At 42.4% G+C, this 13289-nt stretch overlaps 1 protein-coding gene across 2 annotated transcripts in view; it reads left to right on the top strand.

The window, feature by feature from the left end:
* YWHAQ (tyrosine 3-monooxygenase/tryptophan 5-monooxygenase activation protein theta) overlaps positions 1–13289 on the top strand; it is a 42279-nt gene that overhangs the window by 26224 nt on the left and 2766 nt on the right. For both annotated transcript variants that reach the window (XM_066385948.1, XM_066385949.1), the window contains exons 3-5: positions 6997–7120; positions 10440–10603; positions 11206–11301. In XM_066385948.1, the coding sequence (XP_066242045.1) occupies positions 6997–7120; positions 10440–10603; positions 11206–11301 (384 nt within the window). The remainder of the gene's footprint in view (positions 1–6996; positions 7121–10439; positions 10604–11205; positions 11302–13289) is intronic.

Genomic DNA, 13289 nt, shown 5'->3' with positions numbered 1-13289 from the left:
TAGCTTTTCATCGGTTGCGTGTCGTATGTGTCTTGACCGGGCAGGCCCACAGTTTCAAACGGCAACTTCAGCATTGCAGGTCAGCCCTCCATCCATGGTGCTACCACAGGCCAGGGTAAAAATATTTTTTAAATAAAATAAAAATAATTGCCTTATGTGCATACAATGAAATACTGTGCTGTGTTATACAGTATGGGACAAAGTAGGTTTACAGTGGTGAGTACATGAAACACAGTTTATTCTTGCATTATTATTTATTTACTGTATTATTTTTTATACAAACAACTGCATACCTACTTTTGCTCCACCTTGTATATATATGAAGCAGTTATAATATATGGACACAATGATAATGATTCAGCAGGATTATTATATAGGAAAAGCAAGGTATTGAGCAATGTATGTAGTATGCTAACATGAGGGAGGGAAAACATACATGGATGTTAAAGGTGTAAAATAACCTGACCTGTAGTGGCGCAGTGGATAAAGCGTCAACCTGGAAATGCTGAGGTCGCCGGTTCGAAACCCTGGGCTTGCCTGGTCAAGGCACATATGGGAGTTGATGCTTCCAGCTCCTCCCCACCTTCTCTCTCTGTCTCTCTCTCCTCTGTCTCCCTCTCTCCCTCTCTCTCTCCCTTTCTCTCTCCTCTCTAAAATGAATAAATAAAATTAAAAAATTTAAAGGTGTAAAATATCTGGAGAAATGTACAAGAAACTAATAATTGGTTGTCTTGAGAAGAAGGACCCAGGAAAGGAAGAGCAACTTGATTTTTTTACTTTTGAATTTTATGTGATGTATATTTGTTACCTATCATTTAAATGTGAACCAGTCTATTGGATATAAATAATGGAGGAAGAATTCTGTAGTGTTGGATTTGATTTGAAGATACCAGTATGAGGTAATTATTTAAAAATGAACAAACATAAGCTTTGCTGTAGGAAGGTAACTATGAGAACAGAGTGGGGGAGCTTTTTGGTTAGAAATGTTAGAGTGGTAATTATTGCACATTACTGCTTTGATAAGTGAAGAATTCGAAAAACAAGTAATTCAAGAAAAGTGCTGTATCATGGCTGGTGTTAATCTGACAAATGAGTCTTCTGTGTGACAGGCACTGTGCCAAATGGTTGACGTCCCATCCATAGGGTTTTGTGACTGCATAGACACAAACAGCAGTGTGGCCATAGTGGCGGGGGTCGGGAGTGGGGCGAGGTAGGCCCTGTGTGGATGGGGATGGGAGACTGCTTGTGGCGATGGGTTCATGGTGCAGTGTGCAAGTGACGTTTTACTGTGTTGCTGTTGCCCTGAGAGAGAAGGCATAGGGTTTTGTGAATGTGCCCAATGCCCAATATATTCAGTGTAAAAATAAAAATAATTTTGTTAATGAAAAACATGCCACAGCCCTTCTCTGTCTTGGAATGTTTTCGCATATTTGCAAAATCCTGTTTTACCCTTTAGGACACTGCTCACTTGATACCTTCTTAAGAAAAACTCTTTCAATTGTTTAACAAAATAGTGGGGGGGGGGTTTGTTTGTGCTCCCAAGGACTTGTGTGTCTGCCTTCCACTTACCCGTTTTCTGAGCAGGAGTGGGGAGGGCGGGGTCGACACTGAGTGGGCGGGACTTCGTGCCCGAGGCACCCTGTGGTCCTGTGTGCAGTTAGTTAACTGTTAGGTAGACACTCAAATCTCACTGGGGCCAGAGCCTAGTTTTGTTTCACATTTAAAGACAGAGGGTTTTTTTTTTTAGCCCTGGCCAGTTGGCTCAGCGGTAGAGCGTCAGCCTAGCGTGCGGAGGACCCAGGTTCGATTCCCGGCCAGGGCACACAGGAGAAGCGCCCATTTGCTTCTCCACCCCTCCGCTGCGCCTTCCTCTCTGTCTCTTCCCCTCCCGCGGCCATGGCTCCATTGGAGCAAAGATGGCCCGGGCGCTGGGGATGGCTCTGTGGCCTCTGCTTCAGGCGCTAGAGTGGCTCTGGTCGCAGCATAGCTACGCCCTGGTGGGCGTGCCGGGTGGATCCCTGTCGGGCGCATGCGGGAGTCTGTCTGACTGTCTCTCCCCGTTTCCAGCTTCAGAAAAATACAAAAAACAAACAAACAAACAAAAAAACCCAGGCTTGTCCGGTCAAGGCACATGCGAGAAGCAACTACTACAAGTTGATGCTTCCTTCTCTACTTTTTCTCTCCCTCTCCTCTCCTCTCTCTCTAAAAGACAAAACAAAACAAACAAACAAAAAACAATGAAAAATAGCTTTAAAAAAACAAAAGCAAAAAGTACATCTAGGTTATACACCTTAAGTGTTCAGTCTTTATTCTCTTTGGCATTAATGATAACTGGTGTTGATAATACCTGATACAGCTGTGATCATTTCAGTAAGACATGAAGCAGAATCTATGTCTTTTAACTGGGCTAAAATCTCGACCTCTACTACTGCTAGCCTATGGAGAGTCGCAGTTACTCTGCCTGCTGTTTCCTTCACAGAGTTGGTGGCACCTGCCAAAGAACCAGGCATGCTGCTTGGCAGAACTCCAGAAGTAATGCCCAGGTCACTTTATAAAAGCCAACACTGGCCTGACCAGGTGGTGGCGCAGTGGGTAGAGCATCGGACTGGGATGCGGAGGACCCAGGTTCCAGACCTAGAGGTCACCAGCTTGAGCACGGGTTCATCTGGTTTGAGCAAAGCTCACCAGCTTGGACCCAGGGTCGCTGACTCGAGCAAGAGGTTACTCGGTCTGCTGAAGGCCCACTGTCAAGGCACATAAGAGAAAGCAATCAATGAACAACAAAGGTGTCGAAACAAAAAAACTGATGATTGATGCTTCTCATCTCTCTTTGTTCCTGTCTGTCCCTATCTATCCCTCTCTCTGACTCTGTCTCTGTAAAAAAAAAAAAAAAAAAAAGCCTGACCGGGTGGTGGCGCAGTGGATAGAGCGTTGGACTGGGATGCCGAGGACCCAGGTTCGAGACCCTGGGGTCGCCAGCATGAGCGTGGGCTCATCTGGTTTAAGCAAAGGCTCACCAGCTTGGACCCAGGGTCGCTGGCTCGAGCAAGGGGTTATTCGGTCTGCTGAGGGCCTGTGGTCAAGGCACATACATATGAGAGGGCAATCAATGAATAACTGGGGTGTCGCAACGCGCAACGAAAAACTGATTGATGCTTCTCATCTCTCTGTTCCTGTCTGTCTGTCCCTCTCTCTGACTCTCTCTCTGTACCTGTAAAAAAAAAAAGTCAACACTGTAAATCATACACATGGCACTATGAAAACTAGTAATCAAAGTTAATCATTTTTTAAAGTTTGCAATTAGCTCCTGAGTGACTGTTGGGCAGTTTTCCGAGTCCTCAGAAAGCCCTTGTGCTGGGCAAGAAGATGGTCCTTGTGAGCAGGGCCACAGCTGGCTTGTGCTTCAGGAGGGATTGGTGGTAGAGGCACATTTCTCTTTTCACCTCAAGACCTTCTTCTGGTTAGGCTCTTCTCAGCGTCTGCTACCACACTTCTGCCATGTTGAGTCACAAAGCACCAGGTCTTAAAGGTACGGGGTAGCTTTTTTGTGACTTTAAAAAAATGTCTTCAACAGAACTGTCACCATTCCAGAGCCCCTTTGTGGGATCTCCTCTTAACTCCTTCACTCACCTGGGAGAACAAGAAAAGTGAGAGAGAGGCACTTTATTTTACATTACAGTTGCTTAGTATGGTGGACACAAGTCTGAGATTTAGAAACAAGTGAACTTTTTGTGACTGTCCCGTTACATATAAAAAATAGTATCAGAGGGGAAAAGGTAGTATGATTTTCTCAGATTTTGGGAAAGAGTTTCTTAGGTTTGTTTTAATAGCTATTAAAGTTGTTGGTAATCCTGGTGGGATAATTCGGTTGTTTAGAGAATCGTCCTGATATGTAGAAGGTTGCCGGTTCTATCCCCGGTCAAAGTACATAAACAGATAGATGATTTTGTCTGTCTTTTTCTCTCCGTCCACTTTCTCTAAAATCAATAAATAATTTTTAAATTGTATTGGTGATGTTGAGCAGAATAAATTATTAGTCTTATCTTTCACTTGTTTTTTCACTTAAGAGTATGGAGGCGGGCCTGACCTGTGGTGGTGCAGTGGATAAAGCGTCGACCTGGAAATGCTGAGGTCGCCGGTTTGAAACTCTGAGCTTGCCTGGTCAAGGCACATACGGGAGTTGATGCTTCCAGCTCCTCCCCCCTTCTCTCTCTCTGCCTCTCCTCTCTCTCTCTCTCTCTCTCTGTCTCTCCCTCTCCTCTCTAAAATGAATAAATAAAAAATTAAAAAAAAAAAAAAGAGTATGGAGGCGGGGAGGCAGCATCTCCTCCAGGTGTCTGTAGTGGATGTAGCCCAGAGGGACAGCTAGTGCTGCTTTTCTGGCCCTGCAGCATCCCAGATTTAGCCACAATTTTAATGCTTGCTACTTTTAAATAGTGTATGAACTTCTGGGGCTTCGTTATGTAATAATGCTGTAATAGTAAGCTTAACTTTCCCTGAGCTTAGGATCCTTTTAAAGTATATTAGTTTCAACCTAAACTAAACATTTTTTAAAATTTAAATTTAAGGATTTAAAACATTTTAAATGTTTTTCTGTTTATTTTCTTTAAAATAACTTACAGATATAATCATTGTGTTTAGGCCATTTTTATTCATATAAACAAGAAAGTTCTTGAATCAGAACTACATTTTCTAATTTTTTCATGTCTGTAAACAACCTTTTACTTAGTTATACCCCGTTTCCCCGAAAGTATGACAGTGTCTTATATTAATTTTTGCTCCTAAAGATGCACTAGTTCTTATTTTCAGGGGATGTCTATTTTCGGGGAAACAGGGTAGATTTATGACTTTGAAACAGTCTTTACTGGGTTATTCTCCAAACTTCCCATTTTGTATCATATATGGCATTTTTATTTAGCCTTAACTGATGAGGCCTGTAACTATTTTTCCAAAACATCAACCTGATCTTCATATCTGTTCCTTCTTAAATGTATTCACTAGTTTCACTTTGCCCAGATCAGTGCGTCTCAGTAGATGGGTGGGAACATTTGGCTGACCTATCATTGCTGACATATACTGAGCCCTCTGTGATTTGTTCTGGGCTTTTATAGCTATTGTTTTTACTTCCAGAAAAGCCTATGAGGTTAGGGTACTAGTATCCTCAATTTTCTATGAGAATTTGTTTACTTTGTAATATTTTTTAATTCAACTCAAAAAGATTTTTATTACTTCGCATCTAGTAAATTTGATAGTCCCAGAAGATACCTGTCATGTTTGTATTTTGTGACTTTATATACTTCCAGGTACACCTTATACAAAATACCTCAATTTGAGAAGCACAGGCTCATTGGATCAAGTGCACATTTATTTGTGTGAAATGGGGGCTAAACCATTTCTTTGTATGAAATGGTTAGGGCATATACAATGTTTCTGTATCTCCTTTCCTCTCTCTAAAATGTGTATGTGCGTGTATTCAGAAAATATATTTTATATATATTAAAACAGGGGTCCCCAAACTTTTTACACAGGGGGCCAGTTCACTGTCCCTCAGACTGTTGGAGGGCCAGACTATAAAAAAAATATGAACAAATCCCTGTGCACATTGCAAATACCTTATTTTAAAGTAAAAAAACAAAATGGGAACAAATACAATATTTAAAATAAAGAACGAGTAAATTTAAATCAACAAACTGACCAGTATTTCAATGGGAACTATGCTCCTCTCACTGACCACCAATGAAAGAGGTGCCGCTTCTGGAAGTGCGGTGGGGGCCGGATAAATGGCCTCAGGGGGCCGCATGCAGACCCCTGCATTAAACTATATGTCCAGGAGACATAATTGTGAAATTGCTAAGACTTTTTTATTGATTGGTTTTTGAGAGAGAAAGAGATAGAGGAGCAGGAAGCATCAACTTCTAGTAGTTGCTTCTCATACATGCTTTGACTGGGCAAGGCCAGGGTTTTAAAATGGCGACCTCAGCATTCCAGTTCAACACTCCATCCACTGAGCCACCACACGTCAGGCTAGACTACTAGCTCTTCATCTCTACTTAACTTGTTTTGGACAAACACTGGTCTGCAGAGGACACTGCATATCCCTGCTCTGAGCCATGATGACTTACTTTCTCTGTGATTATACATCAAGTTTTTCATACTTGATGTCTTAAACATTTTGTTTGCCTCTCTAAAACAGTTGCACAGCCTGACCTGTGGTGGCGCAGTGGATAAAGCGTCGACCTGGAAATGCTGAGGTTGCCGGTTCAAAACCCTGGGCTTGCCTGGTCAAGGCACATATGGGAGTTGATGCTTTCTGCTCCTCCCTCCCCCTTCTCTCTCTCTCTCTCTCACTCTCTCTCCTCTCTAAAAAATTAATTAAAAAAAAGAAAAATAAAAAAAAATAAAGATAGGATCCCATCTTTAATGAACTTAAAGTAGCAAAACTACTTTTAAAAAAATAAAAATAAAAAAAATAAAACAGTTGCACATACCTGTTTTCTAAGTGCTGCATTCCTGCTGTTCTTCCTGACAAGTCAAACATCCCTTCCAGGAAAGCCTGTCTAACCAGTGGCCATCTCCTGCAGAGCCAGATACGCCCCTCTGCTTCCTGAGTCCTTGTTCGTGTTATCTTTTACTGTTTGGTGTACATTTAATGTGGTACTTACCTCTTTTTGTATTAGAACATGAGTTCTTTATGTCTTCTGTACATCCCTTCCAGTCAGATACAGTGCCTGGCACCGAGCATGTATGAGGAAATGCTTGCTGGATGAATGGACTCTAATTGAGGTTTGGTGTAATCCGGCTTTACCATTAGAAACTGACATGCTAGCATTCGACCAGTGGCGACCACCTGACCCCTGCTCTCAGCCCATGCTTTAAGTCTAGGGTGGTATGTTGTAGTTACTGTGACCATTGACGATTGACAGCATATCATTGTGAATTTTTTACTGTAATAATAGCCTCTTATTAGTACTTAAAATTTTATCTTATTTCTTTCAGGAATTGTTGGATAAGTATTTAATAGCCAACGCAACTAATCCAGAGAGTAAGGTCTTCTATCTGAAAATGAAGGGAGATTACTTCCGGTACCTTGCTGAAGTTGCATGTGGTGATGATCGGAAACGTAAGTGTATTTGGCTTATGTGTGAAGCTGAAATGTAAACTAGGAAGGGAGAAGGAATGGGCACCATGGCAATAATTTCTGTGTAGTCTGGAACTTTAAGAAACATTTTGGAACCTGTGTAAAGAAAGTAATGTTACTTTATGTTCTCCAAGATGAAAATAGAGTCATGAGCTTACATTATTTGCTCTTTAAAAAATTAAACTCAGCCTGACCAGGCAGTGGCACAGTGGATAGAGCATCGGACTGGGATGTGGAGGACCCACGCTCAAGACCCCGAGGACACCAGCTTGAGCCCAAGGTTGCTTGCTCAGCAAGGGCTCACTCGGTCTGCTGTAGGCCCCCAGTCAAGGCACATATGAGAAATCAATCAATGAACAACTAAGGAACCACAACGAAGAATTGATGTTTCTCATCTCTCTCCCTTCCTGTCTGTCCCTCTCTCTGACTCTCTGTCTCTGCCACACACAAAAAATAATAACTCAGATTTTCTGATTATAATCTAAGATATTATTAAAAACAGGCTTTGCTTGACCAGGCAGTGGCACAGGGGATAGAGCGTCAGACTGGGATGTGGAGGACCCAGGTTCGAGACCCCGAGGCTGCCAACTTGAGCGTGGGCTCATCTGATTTGAGCAAAAAGCTCACCAGCTTGGACCCAAGGTCACTGGCTTGAGCAAAGGGGTTACTCGGTCTGCTGTAGCCCCCCCCCACACCTCCGTCAAGGTACATATAAGAAAGCAATCAGTGAACAACTAAAGTGCCACAATGAAAAACTAATGATTGATGCTTCTCATCTCTCTTCATTCCTGTCTGTCTGTCCCTTTCTATCCCTCACTCTGACTCTCTCTCTGTCCCTGTAAAAAAAAAAACAAAAAAAAAAAACAGGCTTCATCTTTTATGCTTTAGAGTTTGGTTTATAGGACAGTATTTTCAGCCCCAGAGTTCTCTGCAAATGCTTTGATCTCGTTAGCACCTCTAATGCCATTCTACTGTGAAACTAAAGATAGCTAGAGCAAATTACATATAGAATAAAGAAATGGGATGTGCTTTTTCTGTTTGACAGGTTAGCTACCACCTGTTTTGAAGGATATGACATTGACTACTAATCACATATAACCAAAATTCTGAGGAGAGGGGAATTGAGAGTATTGTTGCCAGTATATAATTTATCAGAAAACTTAGACATGGGAGAAAGAAACCGCCAAATTGCCTAGCTTGATTGTTTAAAAAGTTGAAATAAATTTATTAGCAGTGAACTTGGGTCCTGGAGAATTGGTAGCCAAGTATAATGTGAGTCCTGTTAAATTGTGTGTGTGTTTCTGGTACCAAATTTATTGTGCAAGTGCTAAGTAGAATTCATTTTTTCCAATAAGTCTATTATTTTCTTCATTTTGTCCCATCTGAAAAGGGTGTACCCCCAAAAAGAGTTACTAACTTAAAGTGAGATAGTGTCACCATCCAAGTGTCAATGTAATTAAAGATATAAAGAGAAAATGTTGTTACCCTGCTGTAACAAAATTTGTATACTGAACTTAATAGTGTTACTGGTATATAATTTCTCTTGCCATAAAAATAAGCAAAATTGAATGTGACAGAATTGAAAATTCACTGCCGTCCCAGCAGTAACCTGATGTCATTCTTCCTGGCTTATTGGCATTTCCCAGCCCCCTGAAACAACACGCTCCTGCAGTGTGGAATTTGTGGACAGTCTGTGTTCACAGCCTGGGAGCTAAGACACTTGACTTGCTGTAGTGCCTCCCTAAGAGCCTGCCAGCCAGCCAGCCCTCCTTAGCAGTAGGGCTAACCCAGCCACGTGTAGACCAATAAATGTGCCACTTCAGAGCACAGAAAATGTGCACATTCATGCTGCAAAGAGGTAATTTAATTTGTTAGGTCACTATTTTCAAAGTCGTAATGGCCAGAGGCATTCAGAAATCCTGTCCTTTTCAAAACGTGGGTATATTCAGATTAGGGTCAGTAATACTTCCTGAACATTATTTTCAGGAAGGTGACATTTTTATTAGGCCAGCACTCAAACTCTGGTTAAAGCAGATTTTGTTTCCTATGTTGGCACTTTTTTATCGCTTCTCTGTATATATGTAATATGTCTTGATACCAAGGGTCAGTATTATTTTTACAAATAAGTCATAAAGGCAGAGATTTTGGTGGCAGTGATCTTTGTAAAGTGTTTTAATTACTTTGATAAAGGGTATTACAGCCAAATACTTATTTCCCCAGCTTTATTAAAACATTATTAGTATATAACTTTTTTTTTTTTTTTACAGAGTCAGAGAGAGGGATAGACAGGGACAGACAGACAGGAATGGAGAGAGATGAGAAGCATAAATCATTAGTGTTTTTTTTTGTTTTTTTTTTCAGTTTTCCAAAGCTGGAAACCAGGAGGCAGTCAGACAGACTCCCGCATGCGCCCGACCGGGATCCACCCGGCATGCCCACCAGGGGGCGATGCTTTGCCCCTCTGGGGCGTTGCTCTGTTGCGTCCAGAGCCATTCTAGTGCCTGAGGCAGAGGCCACAGAGCCATCCCCAGCGCCCGGGCCATCTTTGCTCCAATGGAGCCTCGCTGCGGGAGGGAAAGAGAGAGAGACAGAGAGGAAGGAGAGGGGGAGGGGTGGAGAAGCAAATGGGCGCTTCTCCTGTGTGCCCTGGCCAGAAATCGAACCCGGGACTCCTGCACACCAGGCCGACACTCTACCGCTGAGCCAACCGGCCAGGGATAAGTCATTAGTTTTTCATTGCACGTTTCAACACCTTAGTTGTTCATTGATTGCTTTCTCATATGTGCCTTGACCGAGGGCCCTCAGCAGACCGAGTAACCCCTTGCTGGAGCCAGTGACCTTGGGTTCAAGCTGGTGAACTTTTGCTCAAACCAGATGAGCCCGCACTTAAGCTGGCGACCTTGGGGTCTCGAACCTGGGTCCTCTGCATCCCAGTCCGACGCTTTATCCACTGCGCCACCGCCTGATCAGGCAACAAATTATTTTTAATTGCTGCATTTCCAGTACTAAAATGAAAAGACATAAAAGAAGAGGGTTGTCTTAGCCCTGGTGACGGAAAAATCTGATATACTATATTGTGTTGTTATTAAGCTGATTATAAGCCAGTCACATAAACTAGTTTTAAATACCCAGTGCAAGGTAATGTTTTGGTTTGCTACTATGGTTTTAAAAGAAAGCAACAGAGAAAAATTTGGTTCTGCCAAGATCTAGTCAGTCACATATGTTAAGTGTGTTAATATGCTGTGTACTAGGTGGATATTTTCAGTGACTTGCTTTTTTATTTCATTTTTTGCCTTCACAGAAACGATAGATAATTCCCAAGGAGCGTACCAAGAGGCTTTTGACATAAGCAAGAAAGAGATGCAGCCCACACACCCAATTCGTCTGGGGCTGGCTCTTAACTTTTCTGTATTTTACTATGAGATCCTTAATAACCCAGAGCTTGCCTGCACACTGGCTAAAACGGTAAGATTTGTGTTCAGAAACACCCTCGTTAGCTAAGGTTATTTGAGATAACAAATATATTACTTTCTAGGTATTTTATTTATTTGGATATCTCCTTTTCTTACCATCATGACCACCTACCACTTCCCCTCCAAGTGCCTTGCTCTGTCCCAGCTGTGGCTCTCAGCAGTAATAATTGTCTAAAGAGCATAATGATCAGAGGAATCGAAGGAGGGAAGAAATGGAAAGTGACGCCTGCCAGGTGTGCTTACTAGCATAGCTGCATTCTTCCAAGTGCTTCACAAAGGGCGAGTACAGAGAGGCTTTTGCAAGTACATACCTATTCTTATTGGTAAGCATATATTGTATTAGGCACAACTCCTGTACTCTGTGTCCTATGAAAGAGCTAAGAAGTGCTTGTTTATGATTACACATGGTTTTTTACATTTCAAGACATATTCAGAAGTTCTTAAACTGAGAATCTGATTCTATTGAGCTTTGTTATAATTGATGGTAAACATGGAGTAGATGTTAACCTATCCTGTAAAAATGGTTTGTAGTAGTGAACTAACCAGGTTGTTCAATGCAAATACTGTTTACCATGGGTATTAATATTTTACCAGGCTTTTGATGAGGCCATTGCAGAACTCGATACACTGAATGAAGACTCATACAAAGACAGCACCCTCATCATGCAGTTGCTTAGGGACAACCTCACAGTGAGTTGAACACTCTTTTATTTCTTTTTCAAGAACAAAAGTACTTATCTTTTATTTGGGCTCCCTGTCTGTTGGGGCAGTTGAAGAACAGCTACACTTTCTCTTAGAAATGAATGCATAGATAGATCTATAACTAAAAGTATTAAGTGTTTGTCAGTATTTTGTACAGGAAAACTATTCTTTTGTAGGCAGGTTTTCAAGTTGAATGGGCATTGTAGCAGCCCTTCCTGAGAAGGTGCAAAGGTTGGAGGAACTCATAGTGTCACTGACTGTTCATTGGGATGGAGACGCTAATATGGAGACTTTCGGTAGTTTCAGTGTTTTCTTCCTTTGGGTCAATTAGCTGTAGCAAGGTAGGGACTACTGTCGATATGTAAGCTTCTCCAAAATCGCATGATGTGCCTTATTCTAACAAAGTCTTACTTTGGGAATTGTACATGCTATTATGTAGGCATCTGATAGGTGGTAAGCCTTCACCTTGATTTACTCCTCTGCTTCTAGGCCCAAACCTCTGTTTTGCTTGTCTTTTGAAATTTGTTTTTTCTTTGTGTTTCTTCCTACAACTTGGACAAACAGATGAATAATTAAAAAATAATGGAGAAAAAATACAGTTTGAGCTTTATTTAGCTTCTTTTTGCTAGGTAGGATTCTTTTTTTTTTTTTGTATTTTTGTATTTTTCTGAAGCTGGAAACGGGGAGAGACAGTCAGACAGACTCCCGCATGCGCCCGACCGGGATCCACCCGGCACGCCCACCAGGGGCGACGCTCTGCCCCTCCGGGGCGCCGCTCTGCTGCGACCAGAGCCACTCCAGCGCCTGGGGCAGAGGCCAAGGAGCCATCCCCAGCGCCCGGGCCATCCTTGCTCCAACGGAGCCTCGCTCTCGCTGCGGGAGGGGAAGAGAGAGACAGAGAGGAAGGAGAGGGGGAGGGGTGGAGAAGCAGATGGGCGCCTCTCCTGTGTGCCCTGGCCGGGAACCGAACCCAGGTCCCCCACACGCCAGGCCGACGCTCTACCGCTGAGCCAACCGGCCAGGGCCTAGGTAGGATTCTTTTTAATAGCACCATATCTGTTCAACTTGGATGAACAGGGTAATTATGAAGACACTGAAACCCAGCCATTAGAAATCCCTGTAGTTCTGAGGTAATGGAAGCATGATCAGCATAGACAGCTGCTGTACAAGAAAGGCATGCTGAGCGAGTGGACCTTCCCAGATGCACCATGGTGCTGTCTGTGTCTTGACTGGTTTTGTGTTTTCTCTTTTTAAATTTTTTTATTTGTTAATTTTGAGGGGAGGGGCAAGAAGAAAGATAGAGATATCACTTTATTGTTCCACTTATTTATGCATTCATTGTTGATTCTTGTAAGTACCCTGATGGGGGGATCAAACCTACAACCTTGGTGTCTGGGACAATGCTCTAACCAGTTGAGCTACCTGGCCAGGGCTGGAGACAGTTCTTCAGGGACATTTGTTTTTACTTATATTAGTATCTCAACAAGATTCTGGTTTTCTGAAATTTAACTATTGTCTTCATATTTGTTGGTCTAATAGAAATCCATTTTGTGGGCTGTTTATTATCATTGATAAATATTGACTATTCATTGTCACTTCATTCCATCTTAAAATTAGGTCCTTAGAGGTCAGTTTGTTTTTAATATTCTCCGTAGCTCACTACTCCTTTCTATCTCCCCTTCTCCCCCCCATATATTTTTTAAAATTTACTGATCTTGACAGATTGGAAGAGGGAGTGAGAAGTATCAACTCATAGTTGCTTCACTTTAGTTCGTTGATTGCTTCTTGTATGTGTCTTGACCGGGCAAGCCCAGGACCCCAAACCAGTGACCTCAGGGCTCCAGGTCAGTGCTCCTCCCACTGCACCCCCACAGGCCTTTCTCAACGTCTTCGCGCACACCTCCTGTTTTCCTGTAACTAGGTCACTACTCCTGTTCAATCTTTTGCAGAAACACAAAGTCAGGCTGCCTTTTTTA

This window comes from Saccopteryx leptura, chromosome 5 (genome assembly GCF_036850995.1).
Source record: "Saccopteryx leptura isolate mSacLep1 chromosome 5, mSacLep1_pri_phased_curated, whole genome shotgun sequence".
Taxonomy (NCBI): Eukaryota; Metazoa; Chordata; class Mammalia; order Chiroptera; family Emballonuridae; genus Saccopteryx; species Saccopteryx leptura.
This window is presented reverse-complemented; position numbering and strand designations above follow the sequence as displayed.